The 27971-nt window shown below is 39.7% G+C and overlaps 2 protein-coding genes across 2 annotated transcripts in view; one reads left to right on the top strand and one right to left on the bottom strand.

Annotated features, from left to right (window-relative positions):
* Positions 1 to 157: 157 nt before the first annotated feature.
* On the top strand, positions 158 to 22541 carry hspd1 (heat shock 60 protein 1). Its single transcript, XM_078228643.1, has 12 exons — positions 158 to 289; positions 650 to 826; positions 11163 to 11415; positions 14739 to 14821; positions 16266 to 16361; positions 16463 to 16556; positions 17247 to 17415; positions 17787 to 17886; positions 20146 to 20391; positions 20947 to 21121; positions 21460 to 21638; positions 21940 to 22541. The coding sequence occupies exons 2-12, from the start codon at positions 653 to 655 to the stop codon at positions 22093 to 22095; spliced, it is 1725 nt and encodes a 574-aa protein (XP_078084769.1). The 5' UTR covers positions 158 to 289; positions 650 to 652; the 3' UTR covers positions 22096 to 22541.
* Positions 22542 to 22667: 126 nt separating this feature from the next.
* coq10b (coenzyme Q10B) overlaps positions 22668 to 27971 on the bottom strand; it is a 30279-nt gene continuing 24975 nt past the window's right edge. The window contains exon 5 of the mRNA XM_078228644.1: positions 22668 to 24126. Within this exon, the coding sequence (XP_078084770.1) occupies positions 23959 to 24126 (168 nt within the window). The 3' untranslated portion in view covers positions 22668 to 23958. The remainder of the gene's footprint in view (positions 24127 to 27971) is intronic.

The following is a 27971-nucleotide window of genomic DNA, read 5'->3' as shown; positions in this document are numbered from 1 at the left end:
TGGCTCTGAGCTATCGGCCGAGTGCAGCGAAGAGACGGGTATTTGCTGGTTAGGGACTGCCTGTCGCTGTGTTTGAACGAGGTTGCTGATTGTAGGGTATTCAGAGTGAGGGGCGGGCGGCTTTCTCTCCCCCTCCCCCCCCTCCCGGGCGGGCCCACGTGCTCCCAGAGACAGACCCAGTCCCGCGAATCGTGCAGTTTGTGCGTAGCTGCAGAACCGGTCTGAAGGCAGGGCTGGAACTGTCTGAATAACTCCTTTTTTTTGTTGTTTTTTTAAATAAACCAAATCAGTAAGTATGGATTATTGGGAAATCGGTTCGGTAAAATACATTTTGCAAACTGCACCCGTCTTTTTTATGCGGATAAAATTGGTCAATGAATGAAGTGCAGGAACCAGGGTCCATTGCTGGATATCTCACTACAGACTGACCGACAACTGCACGTTTTGACGGATCTAGATGCTGTAGAATTTGAGTCGCTTTTTTTTTGGTGCATCTCCATGATTTTGCGGAACGTTGCGCTACTTTAATTTGACCTTGTGACGTGTGTCCGCTGGTGACATGTGCAGAGGCCCATGTTGCTGCCTCCCATCTCTCAGCCTCTTCTAAATTTAGTGTGTGGCTGAAAAGTTGATATTTTTTCTGTTGTAGATAATGCTCCGTTTGCCAACCGTTTTGCGCCAGGTAAGGCCCGTGTCTCGTCTACTTGCACCTCATCTCACCAGAGCCTATGCCAAGGATGTGAAATTTGGAGCTGAAGCCCGGGCTCTGATGTTGAAAGGAGTCGATCTTCTCGCTGATGCTGTAGCAGTTACAATGGGACCAAAGGTCAGGATTCTGCCATGTCCTTAACGGGCTGGAGCTAAATAGTTTGGTGTTCTAGAAATATTCTTATTACATTTATGTCGATCAGCCTAGGTTGTGTAATGCATAATGCCAGCGTTAATGCATAATAACATCTGCTGTTGGAGAAGAATTATTTTTGGACATAAGCCTTTAGGTTTTTTTTTGGTAGACGATTAATCCGTTTGTTAATGGATAATTGGACGAATGCCCAGCTATTTGAGAATCTTCAGAAATATTTATTGTGCTGCAGTTGCAACATTGTTACTTTCCTCAATATATCAAAGCTCCCCTTCAAAACAAGTTGGTAGTGATTTGTACTAACTGACCATTGTACTAACTGACCAGAGGGTTTCACTCAGTGGACATACAGCTGGGTCTCTATGCAAGTGAGGTTTTTTTTTGTGGGGGGGCGGGGGGAGGTCTGCTGTCGGGCTTGCATGGAAACTCATGTTTTCAGATTGTCTACTCTAAACCAAACCACAGAAGTTCACATGCCAATCCAACACCATATTAACAGCAGAGAAAATGTTGGAAAATCTTACACTTTTTAACAAAGGCATTCATACAATCCCTACAGTGCAGAAGGAGGCCATTCGGCCCATCAAGTCTGCACCAACTCTCCTACAGAGCATATTACCCAGGCCTTATCCCTGTAATCCCACATATTTACCCCACAAATTCCCCTTACCTATAATCTTGGGACACTAAGGGACAATTTACCGTGGCCAATCAACCTAACCTGCACATCTTTGGAGTATGGGAGGAAACCCACACAGGCATGGGAGAACATGCAGACTTAAAAGATATAAAAGTCTGAGGTCATGTACCAACCCACTCAAGAACAGCTTCTTCCCTGCTGCTGTCAGACTTTTGAATGGACTTGCCTTGCATTAAGTTGATCTTTCTCTACACCCTAGCTATGACTGTAACACTACATTCTGCACTCTCATTTCCTTTTCTATAAAAGGTATGTTTTGTCTGTATAGCAGGCAAGAAATAATACTTTTCACTATGTTTATACATGTGACAAATCAAATTAAAGTTTCCTGGCGTTGAGAATCAGCAGGGCTAACCATTGTGCCTCCATGCTGCAATAAATGAGTGACAATGGATATACTTATCTCCACTTTTGAGAAAAAGAAGCTCTCCATCACTGATTTTTGTGGCAAATTTTCATCTTGGATAAAATCAAAGAATTGGTATATACCCCAATAGCTGGCAGTTTCTTCACAAGATATTAGGTTGAAAGCTTTAACAGAAATTTAATGAAAGCAATGCAAAGATTTCTCTTGTGATTTAAGTGTTATTATGCAGTCTTGACTAAAGCCACTATTTACCTCCAATCTTAGAAGATTGAAATCGAGTATATTGTTTTTATTTACACATTTGATTATACCCGCCATGTTGTCCTCTTACTTTGGAAAAGCCACTAATGTCCCACAAGACCTCCGTTTCACTGGTTCTCTTTTGGATAGGAATTGGAACTGCATTTTAAAACACAATTCCTCAGCTTCTGAAGAACAGCTGAGTTTGGGGTTGTGTATCACATGCTGCTGATTTCATAGACTATTGGCATTTCTTCACCAATCCTTTCAGCTCAGGAATTCAGCAGGAACATAGCTTGCTCTTGCTGTTGTTTCACTAATTTACTGTTAAATTATTAATTATAATACAAAGCACGGTAAACATTGTCCAAATGAGTTACTGAGTTGGGCTTTCTACTCCTCAGGCTTTGCATCCATTAGAATGGGTTCTACTGTGCCAATTAGTTTGGGTGCAGTCTCATTATAAAATTCACTCCAGATTCTATGTCCTCCATGGGTTTATAAAAGAGCACAAAAACAGTCATTCATTGGCAGAAGCCAACAGGAATTCTTTAAGCATGAACTTAGGCAGTGGAAAAATGATTTAAGATCATATTTATGTAATTGTGACGCCTTGGAATGAAAACATTCTGAATATGATACATCATAATCACCTTTGCAAAAATTCACTTGCTCTAAAGAAGCATCAAGGACACATGAAAGCACTCTGCTTTTGCCTAATGGTTCCCCTCATTCATAGTTCACTTTACAGGGGACTTAGTGACTAGGTGGAATCTTTTAATTTTCACTCTAGCTAAAAAGACAAGAAAATCATCTTTTGTGCAACTGAGTCTGCACTTTAGACAGTTGCATAAACCTGATCCCAAGCTTTGGTTCAGCTATATGTTCCTTTTGGCTATCTTTGAGCTTAGAACATCTCTTTTAAAACAGAAAATCCAAACTATACCTTTCAAGGCTGCAAATCTAAGCAAAAGTCATAAATGATATTTTGAGCATTTTTTGTTCCTTCATGAGATGTGGGTGTTGCTGGCTAAGTTACTATTAGTTGTCCATCCCCAATTGCCTTTTGAGAAGGTCTTGATGATTTGCTGCCTTGAACTGCTGCAGTCCATGTGGTGTTTGGGAAGGGAGTTCCAAATTTTGACCCAGCCGCCCGCTGGGCACCGCAGGGGTTGGGGTGCATTATTGACCCCAATAATCACATTTTAATTTGATGTTTTCAAGTTTCCTTTGTACTTTGATTTCTGTTCGGACTGTTCCCCCTCCTTTTTGGGGAGCTGCCCCTTTTACTTTGTCCTGATTTAATCTGAGTTTGTTTACTTGGTTTGGTTTGACCTAAAAAGAGGACAGAGATGTGGTTCCAAGTCAGTATGGTGTGTGGTTTGGAGGGGAACTTGTAGGTGGTGGTGTGTCCACGCACCTGCTGCCCTTGTCCTCGGTAAGGTGCTGTCAAATGAGGCTTGACGAGTTGCTGCCATGCATCTTGTTTGTGGTACAGACTGCTGCCACTGTGCATGGTTGGACTGCTTAAATGGATTGTTTTATTCTGGTTGATGTCAAGCTTCTTGAGTGTTGTTGGAACTGCACTCATCCAGGCAAATGGAGAGTATGCCATCACAGTGCTCACTTGTGCCTTGTAAATGGGGACAGACTCTGGGGAGTTGGGAACTGAGTTACTTGCTGCAGCAATTCCAGCATTTGACCTGTTCAACAAGTTGTTCCTTGAGGATATTCCATAACATTGTTAAATTTTGAACCAGATACAGCCATGTACCTACTCGTGGGGCGTGTAAAAAGTGCAGTCTGCAGATCCTGAGGAGGTTGGGATGTTTGTGAATTTGGGTCTGCCAAAGGAAACGTCCATGGTTTCAGTTGCTTCCTCTGAGCACCTGTCTTTTGTTTCTTCATGGAACACTAGGAGTCAACATCCAGTTACATGTGCAGTAATGGGACAGGGACTCAACAGTGTAACCACAAAATTCCATTGTGATTTGGACTGAGTTCCTAAATTCCTCCAAAGACCGATTTGAGATAATGCTAGGTGAGGCAAAGTTTAGTTTCAAACATAAGCTGCTTTTATAACTTCTTTGGTTTTACCTGTCTCCATACTTGGACAACAGCTAAAAGCAAAATACTGTGGATGCTGGAATCTGAAACAAAAACAGAAAATGCAGGGAAATCTCAGCAGGTCTGACAGCATTTGTGGGGAGAGAATAGAGCCAACGCTTCGAGTCTAGATGATCCTTCATCAGAGCAGATGCTGTCAGACGTGCTGAGATTTCCCAACATTTTTTGCTTGGACCAACAGCCAGTTATTGCTTCATGCTAATTCCACCCTTCCGAAGTGGTCTTAATGCCACCACTGAGCTCCAATTTTAACTCTGCACTACTATTATCACCACGTTTGCTCTGCCAGCAAATCAGTTCTCGCCACCCCACCATGCACCTCCCTCCAGAATGTCTTTCCACTTGTGATAAAAACCTTGGCATCTGTGAATTTGTGGTGCACAGTTGTCATGGTCTTGATTGAAATCTTCCCTCTTAACCAAGCCTTTCTACCTGGCTCCATCTTCCACCACTCACTTCATTAAGACTGACTTGCGGTGCTTATGATCAGCGCTGGGCCTGACACCCCCTGCCACTTGCTCCTTCTTTGAGTATCTGAACTTGTTCCCCTCTCATCTCTCTCTCTCTTTCAAAAACATCATTTTGTGCCACCGTTCCGGATACAATAAAACTTTGTCCACTGAGATTTCTTCACAGCTTTCTTCCTTCTGCCTCTGCACCAAATCACTTATCATACTTAGTGATTTCAACCTCCATCAAAATTCTGAGTTCGTTGCCCTCTTATCCTCTCTGAACCCCTCCCTGCATGAAAACTTCCTGACCTATATTCATGGCCAGCCATCTTATGCAGTCTCGCTACTCTCAGGGTTTTGGTCACAGATAAGACCATGTCCTTGTATCACTCACCACCCACATGGCCCAACCGTACCACTTCCTGTCCCTCCCCAATTCACTGACATCTGCACTGTCAAAATCCTCACCATCTAACCATTGGCCCTCTGTTTGCCATGTCATTTCTCCAGCTACTGATTTACTCAAGTGCACCCTCGCTTCCATTTTTGTCCTAGTCCCCAATAAAATAATTTCTCTCTCTCTCTTGCCCTCACTGTTCCCTGGTGAGGCCCTCATCATCTCTGCTCACTTAAGTTCTAGAGATGCAGACTTAAAACTCTGCTCATGTCTTAACTTCACCGTAACTATGTCTATATATGCCCTGTTTGAACCCAACTCTCTAATCAGCTGATGAAGGAGCAGCGCTCCGAAAGCTCATGAAACCAAATGAACTTGTTGAACTTTAACCTGGTGATGTGAGACTTCTGCCAATCCAATGCCGCATCTCCACATTATGTCTTAACTTGCAGCAGGTCTAGTACCCTATGCTCACTGACCATTGGCTCCCAGTCAAGCTACCTTGTGATTTTTTTAAAAATGCATTCTTCTTCTTCAATTCCTATGACGTTGCCCCTTCCTATCTCTGTAATTTCCTCCAACCCCACAACCATCAGATATCTGCTGCTTCACCTCTTGTGCATTCCCAGTTATAAACATCACAACAGTGGTGTTCGTGTCTTCAGTTGCCCTTGGCCCAAGCACTGGAATTCCAACCTTAAATCTGCTCTTTCCTCCTTTTAAGACACTTCTTAAAACTTAACTCTGATCAAATTTTTTGTTATCCGTTATAATATCTCCTTGTGTGGCTAACTGTCATTTTCTTTCATAATGCTCCTGTGAAGCACATTGGAATGTTTCATTATGTCCAAGACGCTAGTTAAACATAAGTTGCTTATTCCACAGAAGACAAATCATGGTTTTGCGAATTGTGTGGTATAATTTGTACAATTCTTTTGTGTATTATTTCTGTAGCAAAGCACATTAAGGCTAGTCAACTCCAGTGGGTTATCTTAGTCAACTTAAATGAGTAATCTTTCTGCACCATGCAGAATAGATCTCTTCTGCTGTGCTTTGGTTCATGTCTGTGTTCTGATATTTTGAAGCCTTGGTAACTGCACAGATCAGAAAAAACTTCCAATACCAAGGAGTAAGAATGTGTCTGAAAAACCAGGCATACCATTAAATTGCTTATTATTTTGGGCCAGTTTTCAATTTGATCATTTTTCAAATGACCAGAATCCATGGGACTTGCTTGAGCAGTTGACCCCTTTTTAAACAAGCGGTCAGTCGAACCACATTGTTGAAAAATGGCCAAAGTATTCCATGTTGTGATTTGGGGTTTTAGCACCATGCTTACCAGAAAATATTCCATTACTTGCAAACTGAAATGTTAAGTGACCAGCTTTGATCCCTATGCAGTCAGTTAAGCCTATAATTTCCAGAGTGAATTTGTCAGATGTTGCTTTCAACCAGTTTGTGGCCTGGTCATCAAAGAGTAACCATTTAGAATCAGAGGTTTACAGCATGGAAACAGGCCCTTTGGCCCAACTTATCCATGCTGCCCAGTTTTTATCAGTAAGCTAGTCCCAATTGCCTGCATTTTGCCCATATCCTTCTATACCCATGTGACTAAGTTACTTTAAAAGATAAAATTATACCCGCCTCTACTACTGCCTCTGGCAGCTTGTTCGAGATATTCACCACCCTCTGTATGGGGGGAAAAAATGTCCCTCTGGACCCTTTTGTATCTCTCCCCTCCCACCTTAAACCTATGCTCCCTTGTTTTAGACTCCCTTACCTTTGGGGAAAGATGTTGACTATCTAGCTGATCTACGTCCCTCATTATTTTATGGACCTCTATAAGATAACCCTTAAGCCTCCTGTGCTCCAGGGAAAAAAGACCTAGTCTATCCAGCTTCTCCTTACAACTCAAACCGTCAAGTCCAAGTAGCATTCTAGTAAATCTTTTCTGCACTCTTTTCTAGTTTAATATCCTTTCTATAATAGGGTGACCAGAACTGTACACCGTATTCCAAGTATGGCCGTACTAATGTCTTGTACAACTTCAACAAGACATTCCAACTCCTGTATTCAGTGTTCTGACCAGTGAAACCAAACGTGCCAAATGCCGCCTTCACCACCTTGTCTACCTGAGACTCCACTTTGAAGGAGCTATGAGCCTGTATTTCTAGATCTTTGTTCAACGACTCTCCCCAACACCCTACCATTAACTGAGTAGGTGCTGCCCCGATTCGATCTACCAAAATGCATCACCTCACATTCTCCATCTGCCATTCATCAGCCCATTGACCCAATTAACCAAGATCCCATTGCAATCCTGGATAATCTTCTTCACTGTCCACTATGCCACTAATCTTGGTGTCATCTGCACACTTACTAACCATGCCTCCTAAATTCTCATTCAAATCATTTTGTGATTTTTTTTTCCCACACTCAAAACCATGCTGTCTGTCCCGAATCAGTCCTTTCCTCTCTAAATACCTGTAGATCCTGTCTCTCAGAATACCTTCTAACAACTTACCCACTACAGATGGGTACCCTCCAACCTTCAGGCACCTCCCCTGTGGCTGTCGATGATTCAAATACCTCTGCTAGGAGACCTGCAATTTCTTCCCTAGCCTCCCACAATGTCCTGGGATACATTTCATCAAGTCCTGGTGATTTATCTACCTCGATGCGCTTTAAGACTTCCAACACCACCACCTCTGTAATATGTACACTCCTGAAGAAATCACTATTTATTTCCCCAAGTTCTCCAACATCCATGCCTTTCTCAACTGTAAAAACCAGTGAGAAATGTTCATTTAGGATTTCACCCATCTCTTGTGGATCTGCACATAGGTGACTTGTTGATGCTTAAGAGGCCCTACTCTCTCCGTAGTTACTCTTTTGCCCTTTATGTATTTGTAGAAGCTCTTTGGATTCTCCTTTGCCTTATCCAAAGCAATCTCTTGTCCCCCTGATTTCTCTTTCAACTCTACTCCTACACCCATAGAAGTAGAATCATAGAAACCCTACAGTGCAGAAGGAGGCCATTCGGCCCATCGAGTCTGCACCGACCACAATCCCACCCAGGCCCTACCCCCACATATTTTACCCGCTAATCCCTCTAACCTACACATCCCAGGACTCTAAGGGGCAATTTTTTTTTTTTAACCTGGCCAATCAACCTAACCCGCACATCTTTGGACTGTGGGAGGAAACCGGAGCACCCGGAGGAAACCCACGCAGACACGAGGAGAATGTGCAAACTCCACACAGACAGTGACCCGAGCCGGGAATCTCTATACTCTTCAAGGGATCCACTTGATCCCAGCTGCCTATGCATGTCATATGCCTCCTCCTTTTTGACCAGGATTCCCTACTTCTACCAGCCTTGCCCTTCACTCTGAAAGGAATATGCTTACCCTGAATCCTGGTTGACACACTTTAAAGCCTCCCACTTACTAGACGTCCCTTCGCCTGCCAACAGATTCCCCTAATCAACTTTTGAAAGTTCCTGTCTAATACCATCAAAATTGGCCTTGCCCCAATTTAGAATTTTAACTTTTAGGCCAGACCTATCATTCTTCATAGCTATTTTAAAACGAATGGAATTATGGTCACTGGTCCCAACGCAATCACTCACTAACACTTCTGTCACCTGCCCTTTCTTATTTCCCTCGTCGGGTCATCCACATCTCTACATAGTGAATGAGAAATTCCTCCTGAATACACTCAACAAATTTCTGTCCATCCAAGCCCCTAATGCTATGGCTGCCCCAGTCAATGTTGGGAAAGTTCAAGTCTATTATTACCACCCTATTTTTCTTGCAGTTATCTGTAATCTCCTTACATATTTGCTCCTCAATTTCCCGCTGATTATTTGGTGGCCTGGAGCACAGTCCTACCAAAGTGATCTCTCTTATTTTTCAGTTCTACCCATTTGACTCAGTGCGCGAACCCTTGGATGTATGCCCTCTCAGTATTGTTGTGATGTTTTCCCGATTCAAAAACGCAACTTCCCCTCCTCTCTTACCTCCTCCTGTTTTATCTTCCCTATAGCATCTGTACCCTGGAACATTGAGTTGCCAGTCCTGCCACTCCCTTAGCCATGTTTCAGTAAAGCTATAATATCCCAGTCCAACATACCCATCCATGCCCTGAGTTCAAATGCCTTGCCTGTCAGAGCTCTTGTATTGAAATAAATGCAGTTTAATCTAGACTTTCCTTGCTCTCTGCCCTGCTTTCTCAGACCATCTGTCTGGTCATATTTTGTACACTCTCACTATATTTTATTTCTCTTTTACTGTATCCATTCACTGAGTTCTCCAGCCTCTGTACTGTGGCTCTTTTTTATTTTTGACTTTGGTTTCTCTGCTTTTCCCCTTACTGTCTTTTGTTTCTGTCTCCACTTTACTTCCCTCTGACTTCCTGCTTCAGTTCCCAACCCCCCTGCCATGCTAGTTTAAGCCCTTCCCAACAGCGCCAGCTCCCTCTAGGACATTGGTTCCAGTTCTGTCCAGGTGCAGAACATCCAATGATGCAGACCGTCCGATTTTGTACTGGTCCCACTTCCCATTGGAACCGTTTCCAATGTCCCAGGAATTTGAAGCCCTCCCTTTTGCACCATTTCTCAAGCCACGTGGTCATCTTGGCTATCCTGACATTCCTACTGTGACTAGCATGTGGCACTGGTAACAATCCTGAGATTACTAATTTTGAGGTCTAATTTTTAGTTTAACTCCTAACTCTCTCAATTCAGCTTGTAGGACTCATCCCCTTTTTTACCTATATCATGGTGTGTATATGAACCACGACAGGTGGCTGTTCACCCTCCCCCTCCAGCATGTTCTGCAGCTGCTCAGAATCATCCTTGACCCTTGCACCAGAGAGGCAACATACCATCCTGGAGTCTTGTTTGCATCCTCAGAAATGCCTGTCTATTTCCCTTGCAGTAAGAAGTCTCAACACCAGGTTAAAGTCCGACAGGTTTATTTGGTAGCATGAGCTTTTGGAGCGCTGCTCAAGGTCCAAAAGCTCATGCTACCAAATAAACCTGTCAGACTTTAACATGATGTTGTGAGACTTCTTACTGTACCCACCCCAATCCAATGCCAGCATCTCCACATTTCCCTTACAATTGAGTCCTCTTTCACTATAGCTCTGCCACTCTTATTTCCTGCCCTCCTGTACAGCAGAGCCAGCTACGGTGCCATGAATCTGGCTGTTGCCACCTTCTCCTGGCGAGCCATCTCCCCCAACAGTATCCAAAATGGTATGTCTGTTTTAGAGAGATGACTGCAGGGGACCCACTGCCTTCCTACTCTTCTATCTGGTGTCACCATTCCCTATCTCCCTCAGTAATTTTTATCTGTGGCGTGACCAACTCATTGAACATGCAATCCATGACTTCCTGAGCATTGTGGATGCTCCAAAGTGAATCCATCAGCTCCAGAGCCGTCAAGTGATCTAACAGGAGCTGCAGTTGGACATATTACTTGCACATGATGGACCAAGGATACCGGAAGGATCCCTGAATTCCCACATCGCACAAGAGGAGCGTGACACGGGTCTGGGATCTCCTGTCATTACTTAACTCTTAAGTTAACTTCCAACAACAACTACAATGCCAAGTCACCAGCCAATCACTTATCTGCTGGCTGTGATGTCACGGTTCAATTTATTTCTACCTCTCACTTGCCCTCAAGTCTCCCTCGCAGGTCAGCCTCTCTGCTCCTCCCAAAAATGAGCACCTCTTTCCCCAGCACTGAATTCCCACTCCACTCCAAATTCCTGATACCCTCACTCCGGCTGAAATCTCATTTTGGCTGACTGGTCCTACGTGAGTTTCTAAGTAACTTTAGTCAAGACTTGTGCATTAAAGACTTACCATTTTTGCAAAGTGCTCAAAGGCTGAAGGAGCCTGGAACCATACAACTGTACAGCAATACTTGGTATTGAGGAAATAAAAAAACTGAACGTAGTACACGTATAACTAACAGTGGTCCAATGTGTTTACTATTTTCATCTAGGGTCGAACAGTTATTCTAGAACAGAGTTGGGGAAGTCCTAAAGTGACAAAAGATGGAGTAACGGTAGCTAAAGCAATCGATTTAAAAGATAAGTACCAAAACATTGGTGCTAAGCTAGTACAAGATGTTGCCAACAACACAAATGAAGAGGCAGGTGATGGAACCACCACAGCAACAGTTCTTGCAAGAGCCATCGCTAAAGAAGGGTTTGAGAAAATCAGTAAAGGAGCTAATCCGGTGGAGATAAGACGAGGTTAGTTTTTGATGCTTTTTCTCAGTGATTACCTAATTCTTATAATATTTGTGATATTTAACAAAGTATGCATTTTCCAACCTGAACACCTCATCCTACTGATGCATTTGTGAGTTTCTAAATAATTGAAATAAACAGCAGTGTGCTCCAAATTATAGTGAAATGAAGGACCAATTTGTTGTTTTGGTGGTGTTAGTTAACTCCACCTGGTGTGGGCAAGCCAGCGTGTTTTGTTGATCCCCAATCCAGATAAATAGGGTGAGTTGATGGCAGGAAGAGCATCCAGCTGTAAAACCATTCACCAAATCCAAAAAATGGTTAGTATGAAGACCAACATTGTGGCTATCCCATGCAATGTGGGAAAAGTTAAGAGGAAGGAAGGTGATGTTGGTTAAGAGCGCTTAAGATAAATCACTGTTCTCTGAATAGTACCATAGGATGTTTTTAATATCAATGTTCCTTTAAACTGAGTGGGTGCATGGCCTTGAAGCAGCTGGAACTTGCTATGCACGGCAAAAAAAAAGCCACGTAACAAAAAAACCTGGAGGAAACATTGGATGACACCTTTTGCTCACTGTCTGAGTTGTCCTCCATGTGTATGCTCTCTTCCAGCCTTTTATCCTGAATAATGTATTTAATCTTGACTTCTGTACAAGGTTACCGAAAATGTACCATTTGGAACTAAAAGTAAAATATTGAATCTCAAGTGGTTAAGTTATCCATTTCTGAATAACTCACTACGTAATGTTCTTGGAGACACAGTCTGGTGTGGTCCAGTATTGCATTCACTATTGTATTCTCAGAGTTAGAAGTGCTTAATTTGAATTAATACTGTACTGGTGTTCATCTTCTATTGAAGTTATTCATTCACCTATATTTTGAGATAGAGGTTCTGAGCATCACAATACTTGGTCTCTGCTGAGGCTGTTGGATCTCTACTAGGGTGATGATAAGGATGTTACAGTTGACCTATGTTTGTCTAATGCACTCCTTTTTAATGTTTGGGGGGGGGGGGGGGCGGTGAAAACCAACCAGTATGACTTCTGTGGGAAAGTTTGTGGCAATGGGTGAGCACAGGGTGTGTTTGGCTATGGCACTGTTTAACTGAATTCACACATGAAAGACTCTTCACAAGATTAATATCACTGTAATAATTTTCACTCTTTCGTTTAGGATAAAATATCTGCATTCCTGTCTTTTCCTCCTTCTCTAGCACACTCCAACCATTCAGCTGCCAATACAGAAGATTGTTGACAAGTAGTTCTTTAGATTAAGAGCCCAGATTCTTCAAGGTTTTTTTTCTTGCAACTCTTTCCTTTGACACCAATAATTGGGCTTTGGCTCTTCTGTGCTGTGTCGATGGCTTGAATGTTTTTATTTATGCCTTGGATGATCAACGTTGAATGGGTATTCCGGATTCACTTGGCCCACCATACTGGACGGTTTCAGCATGACATCTCCTGACATATTTGGGCCTGCAATAATAATTGGTTTTCTTATCAGTCTTTTTAATTGCTGCTTTAGAGTGAATTGGTGTTTGTGTTGAAATTATTACTCTGCTAGATCCCTCCCTTCTGAACAGATCTACGTCATTCATCGAATGTTTACAACATCTTTACAGCATCTTGAATTTAAAAGTTTGGAATTCCACCTGCTGTTGACTTGTCCAACAATCGGTTTATCAAATTCCTTTTGTCAATTGCTGGCTGTTTTGTTCATCTCAGCAGCTCCATTGTTGAGTACCAGTCTGTGATCTTGACTACTTTGTGTTAGCTTTCCAAATCCAATGTATTGACATAGATTTGGAGCACTAACGGGGTCACAGCGCTAAATTTTAGATGACTCTATTTGGTATTAATCTCTCTGGACCCACCCTGGCTCACTCACTCACCAACACGTACCTGCCACTTGCTTTCTTTCCTCTTTCCAATTCCTTATCCACGCCGAGATTTTACCATAAATTCAGACAGCTTTCAGCATTTTTAGGTTTCTTGATTTTTATGAGGAATGCTGATGCCCAACAGACTTGCCCTAGAAGGGGATGTGGGCAAATGACTAGTATTAGTTTTTAATGTAAAATATGAACTATTTTAAGAGCAGTTGTTTCTCATTTAAATTTCTGTACTGTCTGTTCCCTTGCAGCACTTGTTGGACCTGATCCAATCCTTCTGCTTTGGGGACATTATTTGCAATTGTCACATTCGAATTTATGGTATTCAGTTGTTAAATTGCATTCTCCAAATTAATAAAACTTTCCTGCAACTGAACTGTATAATTGGCATAGCACATGCAACATTTTTCTGTAATATCTTTTACAAACTGCTGTTTTATACACATTAAGCAATTAATATTAATGTTTGGAGCTGCAATTCTGACCACTGAGTGGTGCTGTTTTGCTATGCAGCACCATCAAGTGATCAGAATACAGTACTGCAAGGCCCTCCTCACTTTCTGTTGGAATAGCCATGGAACTTTTATAGTGACTTGTAGGGAAGAACCAACTTTGTATTTTATTTGAAAGTAAGCTGAAAATCACCTTTCCCTGTGACTTCATTCCTGGTCTGTTTGTTAACTTGTTGCATTAAAAATCAGTCTTGAATTGAGTGCCATAAAAAGACAGCAGTGAATTTTGAGCTTGAATATTTGTTATCACATAAAATTTAAAAGTACACTGCTCCTAAAGATTGGAATAAATGAAAATTGACCAAGATTGATCAAAATAAAAAGTTTTTAAAGTAAACAAAACTCTGGTGAAATTACCTATTATTTTTCCAGGAAGACATTTCCAGAAGTAATTGCCTTTCCAAAATGCTGGTATTAAGAATAATCAACACTGGTTGTTTGTCATCAAGTAACCTGCTGCTCAAAGTGATGGTGATGTGTTGCTGTGTTTGGGAAATTAGTGAAGACGGTCAGGAACCAGATAAACAAATGCACATACCCAGAAAGTCACGGTGGCAGATGTGAGACTTTCAGGAAGTACTGAAATGCCAGAAAGATCAAATACTGAGTGTTATTTTTTTATTTTAAAATAATGGGTCAACAATCTACATAAGCAAGGAAACTAATGTCAAAAAAATGACATTGGACCAACTTTATTGTGTCTGATCCTACTCCAGTTATGCTACCTATAATTTTAAAAGACTGCTACGAATGGGAAGGTTTCCTAGTCATTGGTAAGACTACAAATTTGTAACATTTGGTATGCAGTGGAATTTCTGCAGACTGGTAATGGTTTTTAAAAAATCAGCTGGCAATTTTAACAAATTGTAAAACTATAAAAAAATTTAATATGCCCATTAATTTTAACTTCCTTTTTGTAGGTGTAATGCTGGCTGTAGATACTGTAATTGGTGAGCTGAAAAAAATGTCCAAACCAGTTACAACCCCAGAAGAAATTGCTCAGGTATTTTGTGTTTTCATTTTCTGTTAGATATAGCTCTTGGGGCTAAAGGGATCAAGAGATATGGGGGAAAGCAGGATATTGAATTTGATGATCAGTCATGATCAAAATGAATGGCGGCGCAGGTTCAGAGGGCCAAATGGCATACTCCTGTTTCTAATTTCTAAGTAACGGATAACTGAGAGTGCTATCTGCAAGAATCTGTGCTGCTGTTTTGGTTTTTCCATAAGCTAGCCATATGTAACTGCACATTAAATTTAAATGTGTATACAACTGTTTAATATATTGCTAAGTATAAATACATCCAAAGTGACATTGAACCAAGATGTAAAGAAGACACTCAGAAAATTTCCAAAAAGCTAACTATAAAGGTTGAGTTCAGGTGAAGTATTCTGGTCCTGGATCAAAATCTCATTCTCGCACCACTTAAATCCAGGAAAGGAAGACTTGTACTTTTCATGGCCACTGGATGCCTCAAACATGAAGTACTTTTGAAAAGCAGTCACTGTTTTAATGTGGGAAATGCAGCAGCTAATATGGGCACATTTCACAAACAGCAATATGGTAACCAGATAATCTGTTCTTTTGATGTTGATAAATATTGGTCAGAACATGAGGAATAACTCCTCATAATGTGCATGTCTTGGGTTTCGGGGACTTGTTATATTTTATCTATCAGTGTGAATTCAAACAAGGCATCGGTTTCTGGTGAAACTGCAAGGAAAAGAAAACTGAATAAACCCAGGCACAAAGCTTGTGTATGGTAATGTCACTGATTTGTGGTTTTCACTGAAAATTGAAAGTAATTGACCTGTTCCGTATAATCCCTAGGCTCTGGCTGTAATTTGAAAATTAAGGCTATTCAAAATATAACACTCTGGCTATTACTTGAAATGGCAAAATTAAGACATTCTTTGTAGCTTTCTGCAAAATGTGTAGGATTGATTTTTTTTTTTAAGTAAACAAATTCTAGTTCCTGCTGCCCTACTCAGCTCTCCATCTTTGGCCTTCTGTACTGTTCTGTCTGAGCTCAACGCAAGCTTCAAGAATATATTTCTTCCACTGCTCTGAAAATTGGTCTTGGAGCTGCTCCTGCTTCCCTTCTGTGACTTTGAACATCTTTCTATTAGCAGGGCTTCCGGCAAATTTATAGCAGGAGAATTCTGGGTCAATAACTTAATGAAATGTAGACCCTAGCTTTCACCCCTCCATTACAAATGATTGTGTCCATATTGTTTCACCTTAAATTGGTAGTTGTTGATGTCATTCGTTGTATGGTGGTAGATTGTCTAGCAACTTCTTTAACCTGACAAACCAATATCAACATTATTGTATATGATTACAGTTATTGATGGCTGCAATATAGCCTAACTGTCTCCTTAACTATTCTGTAACTTGTAACCAGTGTTCTTGGGAGAAAAAATGACTTTCTTGTCCTTTGTTATAGGTAGCAACTATTTCAGCCAATGGAGACAAAGAAATTGGTGATCTTATCTCTGATGCAATGAAAAAAGTTGGGCGAAAGGGTGTCATCACTGTCAAGGTGAGTACAATAGATAGAGTTAAATCTCTGCTACCATACTTTGACTTTTTTTAAAAGGTATTGTGTTCTGATGGTTTCTTTGTTGCATTTTGTGTGAACAGGATGGTAAAACACTCCATGATGAGCTTGAACTCATCGAAGGAATGAAATTTGATCGAGGTTACATCTCCCCATACTTCATCAACACAGCTAAAGGTATGTAATTCTACCAAACTGCCTCTGATACAACTTAAAACAAACGTTCCCAGGTCAGAACCACAGCATCCTTTCTACTTTCCCTTTCTTGAAAGATTCCTTCAACATTGCTGGGTCAATGTCCTGGAACTGCCGACCTGACAGCTTTGAGAATACCAGCTATGTGGGCTGCAGAAACACAAGTCTCAGCACCATCTTTTCTAAGGGGTAGAAATTTAAATGATGCCCTTGGCAGTGATATCCATATCTTAAGATGGAATTTATTTTTTAAAAGGTCATCTGGTAATTTGCCGAGTGTCCTTTCTTTGTGCAAATTTAGAAAGTGAGTTTTGCTGAACTATTTAGCCATCAAAGGTACCTAACCTTTATCTTTGAGTGATTGTCATCTCCGCTTTAAACTAGCTAGGTAACTTGACTACGTCTTGGCAATATGTGATTTATTCGGAATATAAGGAAAAATAGTCTGATTAAAAGTTTGGTGGATTATTCTTGGCTGCCATTTTTCCTCTTGCTGTTCCCCATTGAAGGATAGATCAAATGAGTTTTCGCTGGCACTTGAACTCACAACACTTTGGATTGGATTTTGAGCACTCGAAGTATTCCCATTTGCTGATTTGGTCAATTATTATCGAGAATGGTGATGTGTTTACAATAAAGAACATTAACATACTCCTAACTTATTTTTAACAGGGCAAAAATGTGAATTCCAAGATGCATACCTTCTGCTTAGTGAAAAGAAAATCTCAAATGTACAATCCATTGTGCCTGCCTTGGAGATTGCCAATGCACACCGTAAACCTCTAGTTATTGTTGCTGAAGATATTGATGGGGAAGCACTCAGCACATTGGTTTTGAATAGGTTAGTTTTCCTGCTTTCCTTCAACTTGGGAGACCTAGAAAAATATACTTTGTAAATATGTGCTCATATTATGTTTTGGGTAATAGATCAAAATTAATGTTTGGTTACAATCATTAACTGTGTGGGATGAATTGATATGTAGTATCATCATGAGAATTCACCCCCCCCAAACAACAATCTGCTTTCAACCTGAACACAGGTTCAGGTTGAACCTGTGTTCAGGTTGAAAATGTTTGCTAAATGTTTTCAAAAAAGTTAGGTATTTTAGTTCCTGAAATAACTTGGATTTGTTAAGTCACCTTGGTAGTTTTTTCTTTCAATTAAAATGTTTTAAAACTGATTTGTATTCTGTACATTTTTCCTCCATTCAGGCTGAAGGTTGGCTTGCAAGTTGTGGCTGTTAAAGCACCTGGATTTGGTGACAACAGGAAGAACCAACTGAAGGACATGGCCATCGCTACTGGTGGTACGGTGAGTAGTCAAATAATGCTTGGAGCAAAAATAAGAAATTGAGACATGTGGGGTTAAGGCAGAAGCTTTTCAAAACATCATGGAGAAATTTGACATTCCACATATGTAAAAATGTGTACCTGCCCCCAAAAAATGTTCAGCAGTAGTTATGAACTTGGGACTGTTTGAAAACTAGTTACTTCATTCAACAGGTCTAATTTTCCCAGGCTCTTTTTTTTACAATGAAACTAATACTTTGAAAAGGGCACGTTTTCATCAGTTCAGTAATTTCTAATTGATTGCTTTGGAAATGAAATGTACCCTGTGGAGAAGCGTAAAATCACTGCCAGCAAGTTGTGGATTCCTGCATTTAACACCATATGTAGGTTCCAGAAGTTTCTGTCTGTGTCACAGTGAACGCTGACCATTTCACCATCATTATTACCGCATTATCCAGGTCAGTACGTTACTTGAGTAGCCACTGATTTTGGGTTAACTTGCACAATTGAACTTGAGTATTGAAGTATTTAAGTTGTCATCTTATTGGTAGTGAAATTGAAGTTCAAATGTACAAACTGAAATACTCCCATATATACAGTGTGAGATAGGACTTGAGGATTGGTCAGTTCATAGTTGAGGAAGATTGTCTTAATGACATACAAATGTAAAACTTGGATAAATTTTGCTGGTGGAAAATTAAAATACAGTGGCCAAAACAATACAGATCAAGACAGCAATTAAAGTATTCAACCTTGAATATTTGACTGTCTCTCTAGATTTGATGTGGTTTGGGATTCACTGCTTTTCTCATAATTGAGAAATAATAGCATAAAGGAAATTATAAATGTCTGAGGTTGGTTCCAAAAGGGAGCTTGTTTCAAAATCAGTCAAAGTTAAAGTATATCTGAATTTGAATTTATTTTCTGAACCTCATTTTTTTTGCGAGATTATGATTCTGAGGCCTCTGCAGACTACAGCCTGAAATTTGAGTAAACATGATACAGATTGGCATCAAACCTTATTTTGAAATGCTGTTCAGTATTGATGGAACTACAACACAAGTGGATTTATTGACCGAATCCATCTCTTTACGAGCAGTAGTAGTCCTAATCCTATGTGCAGCCTGCCCTCATTTCCTTAACCAGCTATCTTTTCTTAAATGTTTACATGGTCTCTGCTTCAATCACTAATTACAATAATGCACACTACAATGCCTCAGTGCTGTGTTTTTCTCCTTGTCCTAAATTTCTTACATTAATCTTTAATCTTCACTAGCAAGTCTGTTTCTATCTGCAAGATCCATCCATTCATAATTTAAATCTCAAATAAACCTATAAATCTCCTGTGTGATAAATAAATCAGCCCTATTTAACACTATTTTCTACCAGAGTTGGAATTGTAAAAATTTGAAGGAAATAAAGATCAGGGTATATTTTAGGATTTTAAAGTGGGATGGTCATGGTGAAGGATGATTTGTGGTCAAGAATGTTTCCCATTTCCCCAACACTAAGCCACTGTCGTATGATCATCTCTTCAGATATAATGCATTCACTACATAACTATTGTAAATATATATGGTATATTTTTACCTAAATAACATTTTTAAAATTTAAACTATGGCACACACTGAATTTGTGGGCAAATGCATTGTCTGGCTTGATCCCTGATTATGCTGATCTGTACTGAGTTAACTAATATCCAGGATTCCTGCTTATGATCATTATTCTTGGCTCTTATTGGGAAATGAGCATGTGGGTGAAGACATGTTTGTCTGTGTGGGTGAATATAGAATTATTTCTCATACAAACAATAACCACTGGGAGGAAGCCTATTGATAATGCTTGGTAAACTTCTTGAGCATCAATACTCTGTACCTTTTTAGAAGAGAATGGATTAGAATCATGGGAATATATTGACTATTTATTATGTTTTTAAATGTTGTCTCCATGTCCAAGTAATCTTTACTATTAAACATTTAAATCCATTTTTTATATAATTGCGCATAGTGTCTATTTGATATCTTCACTTCAACTGAGCACCTACAACATGCAAACTCCACAAAGTCACCCTTGGCCAAATTGAACCTGGGTCCCCGGCACTCTGAGATAGCAGTGCTAACCACTGTGCCACCCTCACTGAGCCATTATGCCATCTGTAAGAGTTGAATAAGAGATTTACCTTGAATTATTATGTTTTTCTGCAGATAGAGCATAACAAGTGCATCATGATTTGACTTTTGCTTTAGTTCAAGCAAGCATCTAACTGTGCAAACATTTGTAGGTATTTGGGGATGAAGCACTCGGACTGAATGTGGATGATATCCAGGCACATGACTTTGGCAAAGTTGGTGAAGTTGTTGTCACCAAAGATGACACCATGCTGTTGAAAGGCAAGGGTGACAAGACTGCAATTGAAAAACGCATTCAAGAAATTGTGGAAATGTTGGATGTTACAACAAGTGAATATGAGAAGGAAAAGCTAAATGAAAGACTGGCTAAATTATCAGATGGTGTTGCAGTGCTGAAGGTAAAGAATTTGTGTGCACAAGCAATGCAATTCCAGTGTACATATTGATATTGTAAATATATTTGGAAAGTTGGGTTCATATTCATTGTAGTGGAGCTGATGCCAAAAAGGTTGGGAATTTCAGCTGTGAAATTAAAAACCAAGATATTATTGGGAATACAAAGTGCAGCATAGCTACAAAATGTGGCTGGAATGTGCTTAATCCTGAAAGCTGTGCATTTGGATCTGCCAATAATTGCAAGATACCACAACAATATTGTTTCCACTCCGAATTGAAATACACTCAGTAGTTGTTAACTGAGTATTGTTTTTCTTGACTGGCTACATTGAAGCTTCCTGTAGGAGGGAAAGAAACCTAGCTGGATGCCTCTCCTTTTAGTTAATTGCCAAATTTTGTCTTTGATACTTTCCAAATTGAAACTGTTTGTCTTTACCAATGGCATTTGTGGACATGCAGAGTCAGCATTTAGTTTTGTGTATCTGATTTGCCTACGTGACAAAATTAATATTTATACTTCCTGCTACATTGATTTTTAACTCTTCAATTGTGAATAGATTGGTGGCACTAGTGACGTAGAGGTTAATGAGAAGAAAGACAGAGTAACTGATGCACTTAATGCTACTCGAGCTGCTGTGGAGGAGGGTATTGTTCTTGGTGGTGGATGTGCTCTACTGCGGTGCATCCCAGCATTGGATGTTCTCCGACCAATCAATGAAGACCAAAAAATTGGTAAGTGATCCAGTAGTACTGTATTGCTTTTCTATTTGCTCATTCATTTTCAGCTACTGAAAACATTATGTAACTTACCTCCTATAGTCAAAGTAAAGGTATTTAAAAATGACACGGCTGGAGGCTTTGTCAGTAAATGGAGATATTGAAATAACTGTCACAATGTTCTCTAACTTGTTGCACTATGCAGTCCCTTTTAAGATTGACCTGTAGTTATGCAGAAGCTTAGTATTTATATCTCCAAGCTGAGTAATTTGCTTATGACTTGATATTTGAGGAGGGGTTGTGGTTAAGTGATGTAACTGTTTATGTGCTGACCTTTTTTCCAATTTCAACAGGAATTGAAATTGTTGCTAAAGCTCTGAAAATACCAGCAATCACAATTGTCAAAAATGCTGGAGTTGAAGGAAGTCTAATTGTGGAGAAGATCTTGCAGAGTCCACCAGAGATTGGCTATGATGCAATGGCTGGGGAGTTTGTGAAGATGGTTGAAAAAGGGATTATTGATCCCACAAAGGTACACCATTTGATATATATCTTGCTATAATTTCTGGATTTAATGTCTATCAAGCCATGATCATTTACTATTTACAGACACTGCATTAGACTCCTATTTAAACTTCAAATGTCTGTATTCTTTTGGGTGCTATTTGAGTAAAGTCACCTCCCTCCCTCTTTTCCTCATGCTTTAATGGAGAATTATTGCAACGGGGAAGGCCAACTTGAAGTTCAGAAATCAAAGTGAATGAATCTCAATTTTGTTTAAATGGAACCTGGAGTACTAACTGGTAATTTGTTTTGTATATTTTCACTTGTAGGTAGTGAGGACTGCTTTGTTGGATGCAGCGGGTGTTGCCTCTCTCCTAGCAACAGCAGAAACCGTAGTTACAGAACTCCCAAAGGATGATAAGGCACAAGGAATGGGTGGCATGGGGGGAATGGGTGGTGCAGGTATGGGTGGTGATATGTTTTAATTCCCTTACTGCAGATCTTTTCCTATGAAAAGAGGTGACTGACATGTTAATATGGTCCCAATTGAATGGCTGCTTCCAATTGTGAAGACTGCAGGATGAATGAGTATGAACCAGGCTTGTGGAAAATGGCTCATCAAAATATTTGTAATTAAGTTAATGGAGCTGAGTTGGACTGTACTGTGCTGGACTGGATCTCAACTTGTTTACTGCTGTCTGTCAGTGCTAAGAATTGTAATTTATTTTGTATTCTGAATAAAAACATTTGTACATTCCTTGAAGTACTGGATGTGTGAACCACAAATTCATTGGTTTTATTGTAACAGTACTGGACTGACTTTTAAAAAGTACAGGTAACAAGTTAAATGATCAAGGCAGGTTTTCTGTGAAAAACAAGACTCAGATCTGTACCCTTTCCAGTGCAGTACAAAATTATATCATGTAACAATGCCATAAATAAAAGATGGTTATCATTGTTTTGTGACTGGAGTGGTTTTATGGTTTGGAAAACTTAAGTGCTACATTGTTACCACAGTTTTCCTAACCGAGAGTATGATGTACAATGAATAAGACAATCACAGTGGAATTCTGTTTATTGAGCAGTGGCAAGATTGAACTACAAATCCCAAAACACTATATACACTTTACAAAGATCTTAGATTGAAACCTTGTGCAAGATTAGAACATTAAGTTGTGCCCTTTGAAATCCCAGGTAGGGGTTTAATAAATAAACACCCCACACATACAAAATCAGGAATCTATGACATTTGTAAGTACTTTGAGAAGGTATTTCTCAATTTAGGATGGATATTACAAAAGTATTTGTTCAATGTTTCTACTTTTCTCAATTCAAAGTTTGGAAGAAAATCAGAGGCACAAAGAAAATACATTAAATCACACAGCATTATTTTATAGTGCAGTTGCACAAGTGAGTCAGTCTCTGGCCTATAAGAGGCAGTTCAATTTTTACTTATGGCTGCCTGAGGACTACTAAATATTTCAACTTCACAGTTGTTCTTGAACTTTTCATCCATGATTGAATGAGTGTTCCCTGTTTTGACAACTACTGGTTACACCATGTTAACTTGTGCATCAGTTATGCTATGTACAGTAGTCTATAGGACAATGTGCTCAAGATCTCCATGTAGTACAGCAGCTCGTGTTCAAAATAGTTTAGTACCACACTAGACCGATTAGTTAGAGGGAATTTCCAACTGTTTAGTTACTAGGGAGAACACATCAAGCTGCCATTTGAGAGACAAGTGATAAAGGCTGAAAGTGTTATGGATATTTTCATGTAATTGTTACCAGGTTACCCTGTTATTGGTACTTAATAATTTGGAACCAAATGATTTTGTAAATTAACATGCTGTTACGGTTATTGAATTTACAGATGGCCCCATCTCAGCTGGCTGGGATTAGAGTAAAAGTTTAAGGCATACAGCTAACAAAAAGTTATGAAAATGTCAGCCTTTAAAATGTATAATTTGACAATGGAATTAGTGTTTGACACTAAAATCTCACTGCTCATGTTACCTGAACAGCCCAAAATATATCTACATAAATAGAAACTTGGCTGCCTTCTCCATCGGCACAGGCTAAAACAAGTTATTGCAGCCAGTTAAGCTTAATGCACCACAACATGTGGAAAAATACAATTAGTTACAGCTGAAATTATACTTTATATACATGTATACTTACATCTATATAATGCATCTTATGTAACACTTTGCTAGGATGCCTTTCCAAAAAGGTTACAGTGTTGTATTATAAAATCAAGTGATACATGTAGGTAAAGGAAGTCACCACACTAATAAATAAATTATACAACTTAGAGGACCTACAACGGTTCCTTCCGACCTTTATTTACGTGTGATGCACCTCATGGAGCATAAGTTCTCGTGGGATGTTAGTTTCTGGACCATACATTTTCTTTGCTCTTCTTTCAAATGCTGCTACCATCTGCTTAACGACTTCATCAAAGAAAACAGTGGCAAGCTGAGAGTGCAGCAAAGAACGGAATTCAAAAGAAATCTGTAGGTTTAAAAGAGGCTTTTACATTGTGGAGAACAGTACAGAATAAAACTGATGTTTCACTTAATATAAACAAAACCTGATTGTTGCCAATCAGTAGCAGCTTGAAATAAATTGCAAAACAGTCTCTGATGTAGCATGTTCTTCATTCTGACATCAGGTCTGGGTTACCTCAATTCCCCTTAGGCAGATTATCACAAATGATGTGATCCAATGTGAAACATTTCATTTTTCCCAGTATTTGTCCATTTACTCTTCGTTTCATTTCTGGGGTTAGGTCTGCTTATCCCTACTCTCTCACTCCTAATCTACATTCTTCACTCCTTGCTTTCACTTTGAGTACAATTTCCTGTAGTGCCTCTTCTGACTTTGCAATCTGCATCTCAAGTTGATAATGCTCAACCCACCAATGCTGCACCTGGTAGATCTTCCATGTCTATGAAGATAGCTTCAGTGTACAGGATAGTCAGGACCAGCTTTGTCAAAATGAAGGATGTGTTAAAGAAACTGAATCCCAGGAAAAGAATGCAGAGATGTTACATCTCATCACCCATGTTATATGTTTAAAGACATGGACAATAAATGAAGCCTATTAGTAAGTTAAACAAAGATGTGAATATGCAGGAGGATGTTCTGTATATCCTACACAAAGACAGATGTTGGGGAATAAAATTAATGTACAACATTGTAGACATGACTATTTCAATCACCCAGTAAATCTGACCTTACACCCTCTGAAAACAGGCTGCTGCATCTTGATTTACACCTAATCCCATTCATCCATCACCCAAAATCACTGCCCTACACTAGCTCCCGGTCTACCAATGTCTGAATTTTAAAATTTTCATCCTGATTTTCAAATACCCCTTAGGCCTCATCACTTCTCAGCCATACTTTTCTCAGCCTTAAAGTAGTGCAAGATCTGTGCTCCCAAGTTCACTGCTATTACAATTCCAGCTTGTGCATTCAGATTCTAACCACTCCTTGTTTGACAGTTGTGACTCCAGATGGCTGGGCCCTAGGCTCTTGAATTCATTCCCTACTCTTTTCCTTTAAGATAACCTTTGGTTACCTGTCCCAAATACCTCAACAAGAGAAAGATGCTACAAATCTGAAACAGAAACTAAAAAAGGTTTAAAACAAATTATCCAGTATCTGTGGAAAGAGAAACAGGCAATGTTTCAACAACCCTAAAAGGCATTAAAGAAACAAGTAAATTATTGTTTCACAGATAGCAATGCGAGATGTTGAGCAAGGATAAATATTGGCCAGGATAGCAGGAAAACTTCTCCAGCTCTTCTTCAAAAAAAGCACATTGGGTTTTTTTTTAAAAAGCATACGTTGAGAATATCTTGGTTTCTGTCTCAGCTGAAAGAGAGCACCTCCCAACACTACTGCCAGTGGCAGCCTCGATTTTGTTTTCAAGTCTCTAGATTGGGATCTGAATGCACAAATCTTCTAACTGAAGAAAAGGTGCCATTACTGAGCCACAGCTAGATATTGCAGTTGCCTGTGCAAGTTTGCTCTTCATCTTTTTCCAGAAAAATAAAGGGGACCAACCCAAGTTAAAGGAACTTTGACAAAGACAAGCATGTTGCAACCTATTGCACAAGATTTGACAAAATAGATTCATGCAAGTGTAATTTTATTAGGTGAAATATCTGAAAGGTGTTTAAAAAGTGACAAATCTGGCATTCAACTTCTGGGGTCAAAGTGTGATGATACTGTGCTATTGATTTGTTTTATGTTTAACGGGATTACTTTCAAGTTTTTTTTCTACAGGTAGTCTATGTCTGATTGGAATACAGCTCAGATGCTGGGAAAGCAGGATAGTTACTCATTTTAGCCATAAAATGTTTATAGGAGAGAATTAATGGACTCGTTTACAAAAAGAAAAAGATCCCCTTTATTGATTAAAGGAATGGAAAATGGGTTTAGGTATGCAGAGTCATGAGATAATATGGTTAATGGGAGGAACTAGGTTTGTAACAAGAAACAGCTCTGTTCAGCTTCTGGCTGGGGTTGTTCACAGACAGAATTCTGCAAGCTACTCAAAGTCAAAATCTCTCTGAAAGCTTCATGGCTGTTCTCACAATTTATAGCAAGTATGCCTGGGTTTGCTAACTATTTAAAGTGGCATTTGAGTCCAAGAGGACAATGGAACTGAATTGTTTCCTTTTTTAAAAAACTTTCAACTGCTAGAAAATGCTTCATTTTGTTAGCGTCATACTCAAACTGTTATGAATAAAGCTTGTTTTGATAAAAGAACCCCAATTTGTCAGTAGAATTACTCCTGGAGTAAAGCACCCTATCCTCACATTTATGCTAAAATAGCAGAATTATTGGGGTCTACTCTGGCTTCACAATATACCTTGGGGGTTTGGGTCCAGGACCCTAACAAAAATTAGGGGCTGTTGCCAGAATGAAAAAGTTTAATTCCTCATTTGGCTTGGGATTATTGAATTCAAAGATAGTGGGTGTTGAGGAACTGGTGCTTTCTTTCAGGTGTTGTATTTAAGTGGAGGGTGCCTTGTGAAAACAGCTCTTTCCATGGCTAAAGATTTCCTGGGTGTGGAAGAGGACACAGTGGTTTACAAAAAGGTGGTTAAAGCAAAACTTTTGGATTTGTACCTGAAGGGGCGAGGAAGGCAGAGATAATTTCAGCAATAGTTCAACATTAAATTTGCCACTAAAACAATCTGAAGCTTTGGAGTTGGCTAGAATTCAAATCCAAATGAGACAGCTTGAATTAGAAGCAAAGGAAAGTGAGAGTGCTTTTGAACTTTCGGAAACTGGAACTGAGAAGAGAACATAGACTTAAAATGGTGGAGGCAAAGGTTGAGAAAAGAGAGGAGGAAAGGGAGGGGGAAAATAATCCCTCTTACTCAAAGGCCTAGTGGGGATATATTTAAATATATTTAACTGCTGCCAAGGTTTGACAATAAGAATGTACAAGCCTTGATTTCATTTGAGAAAGCAGCTAAATAATTAAAAAAGCCATGTGGGTATTGTTGATTCAAACAAAGTTGTTAGGTAGAGTTAATGAGGTGTTTGCATCACAATCAGAGAAGGTATCTAGGGATGATGAGAGAAAAGTCATCCTACAGACAAAAATTTAGAAATCCAAGGAACCAGGTCAGACATATGGAATCTGAAAGAATCAAATGAAATAACTTGAAAGGTGGATAAGAGCATTAAGAATAGACCAAATGTATGACACTCTTAGGGAAACAGTTATTTTGGAGGAATTTTAAAATGCACTTCCCGAAGAAAAGAACCCTTGTGGAAGAGCTAAGGGTTAAAACTGCAAGACTGGCAGCAAAAATGGCAGATAATTTTGAATTTGTTCATAAATCAAGGTTTGGTTTGTAAAATTAATTTCAATTTATGAAGGATAGAAACTGGGGAAAAGAGAAATCCGGTGATCAAGGCAAAGGAGGTCTCATTGGAGATAGCAAGGACAGTTACCGCAAGTTAAAAGGAAACATACGAAGGTGGAAGAGACAAAAAACCTTAAATGTTTTTCATTGTAATAAAGTTGGACACACCAAGTTGTAGTGTTGGTGGCTTAAGTACTGGGAAGTCAGACATGTTAAAACAGGATAAGCCAGTAGGGTTTGTTAAATTGGCAAAGGAAACTGGGTGAAGCTGAAGAGGTGCAAAAGACTGTGCAGCCTGTTCAGAAGTTGGTTGATAGGCAAGTGTCAGATAGTTTTTTAAAGATTTTATTTGTGTGGGTAAGGTTAACTTGTGCATAGGGTGGAGCAGGTAAAGAGTTAAAATCTTAAGGGGTACAGGAGCGAGTCAATCTTTGATGGTGAGAGATGGTTCAGAAAAAGCATTGC

The sequence above is a fragment of the Mustelus asterias genome, chromosome 14 (genome assembly GCF_964213995.1).
Source record: "Mustelus asterias chromosome 14, sMusAst1.hap1.1, whole genome shotgun sequence".
NCBI lineage: Eukaryota > Metazoa > Chordata > Chondrichthyes > Carcharhiniformes > Triakidae > Mustelus > Mustelus asterias.
The sequence above is the reverse complement of the archived record's forward strand: the minus strand, read 5'-3'. Positions and strand labels throughout refer to the sequence as shown.

Bases quoted from the DNA above. Each gene is read 5' to 3' on its own strand.
- hspd1 (XM_078228643.1), top strand. From the start codon at position 653: ATGCTCCGTTTGCCAACCGTTTTGCGCCAGGTAAGGCCCGTGTCTCGT. The intron at 827-11,162 runs GTCAGGATTCTG...ATTTTCATCTAG, and splicing joins CAGTTACAATGGGACCAAAG to GGTCGAACAGTTATTCTAGA. The intron at 14,822-16,265 runs GTATTTTGTGTT...CCTTTGTTATAG, and splicing joins CCCCAGAAGAAATTGCTCAG to GTAGCAACTATTTCAGCCAA.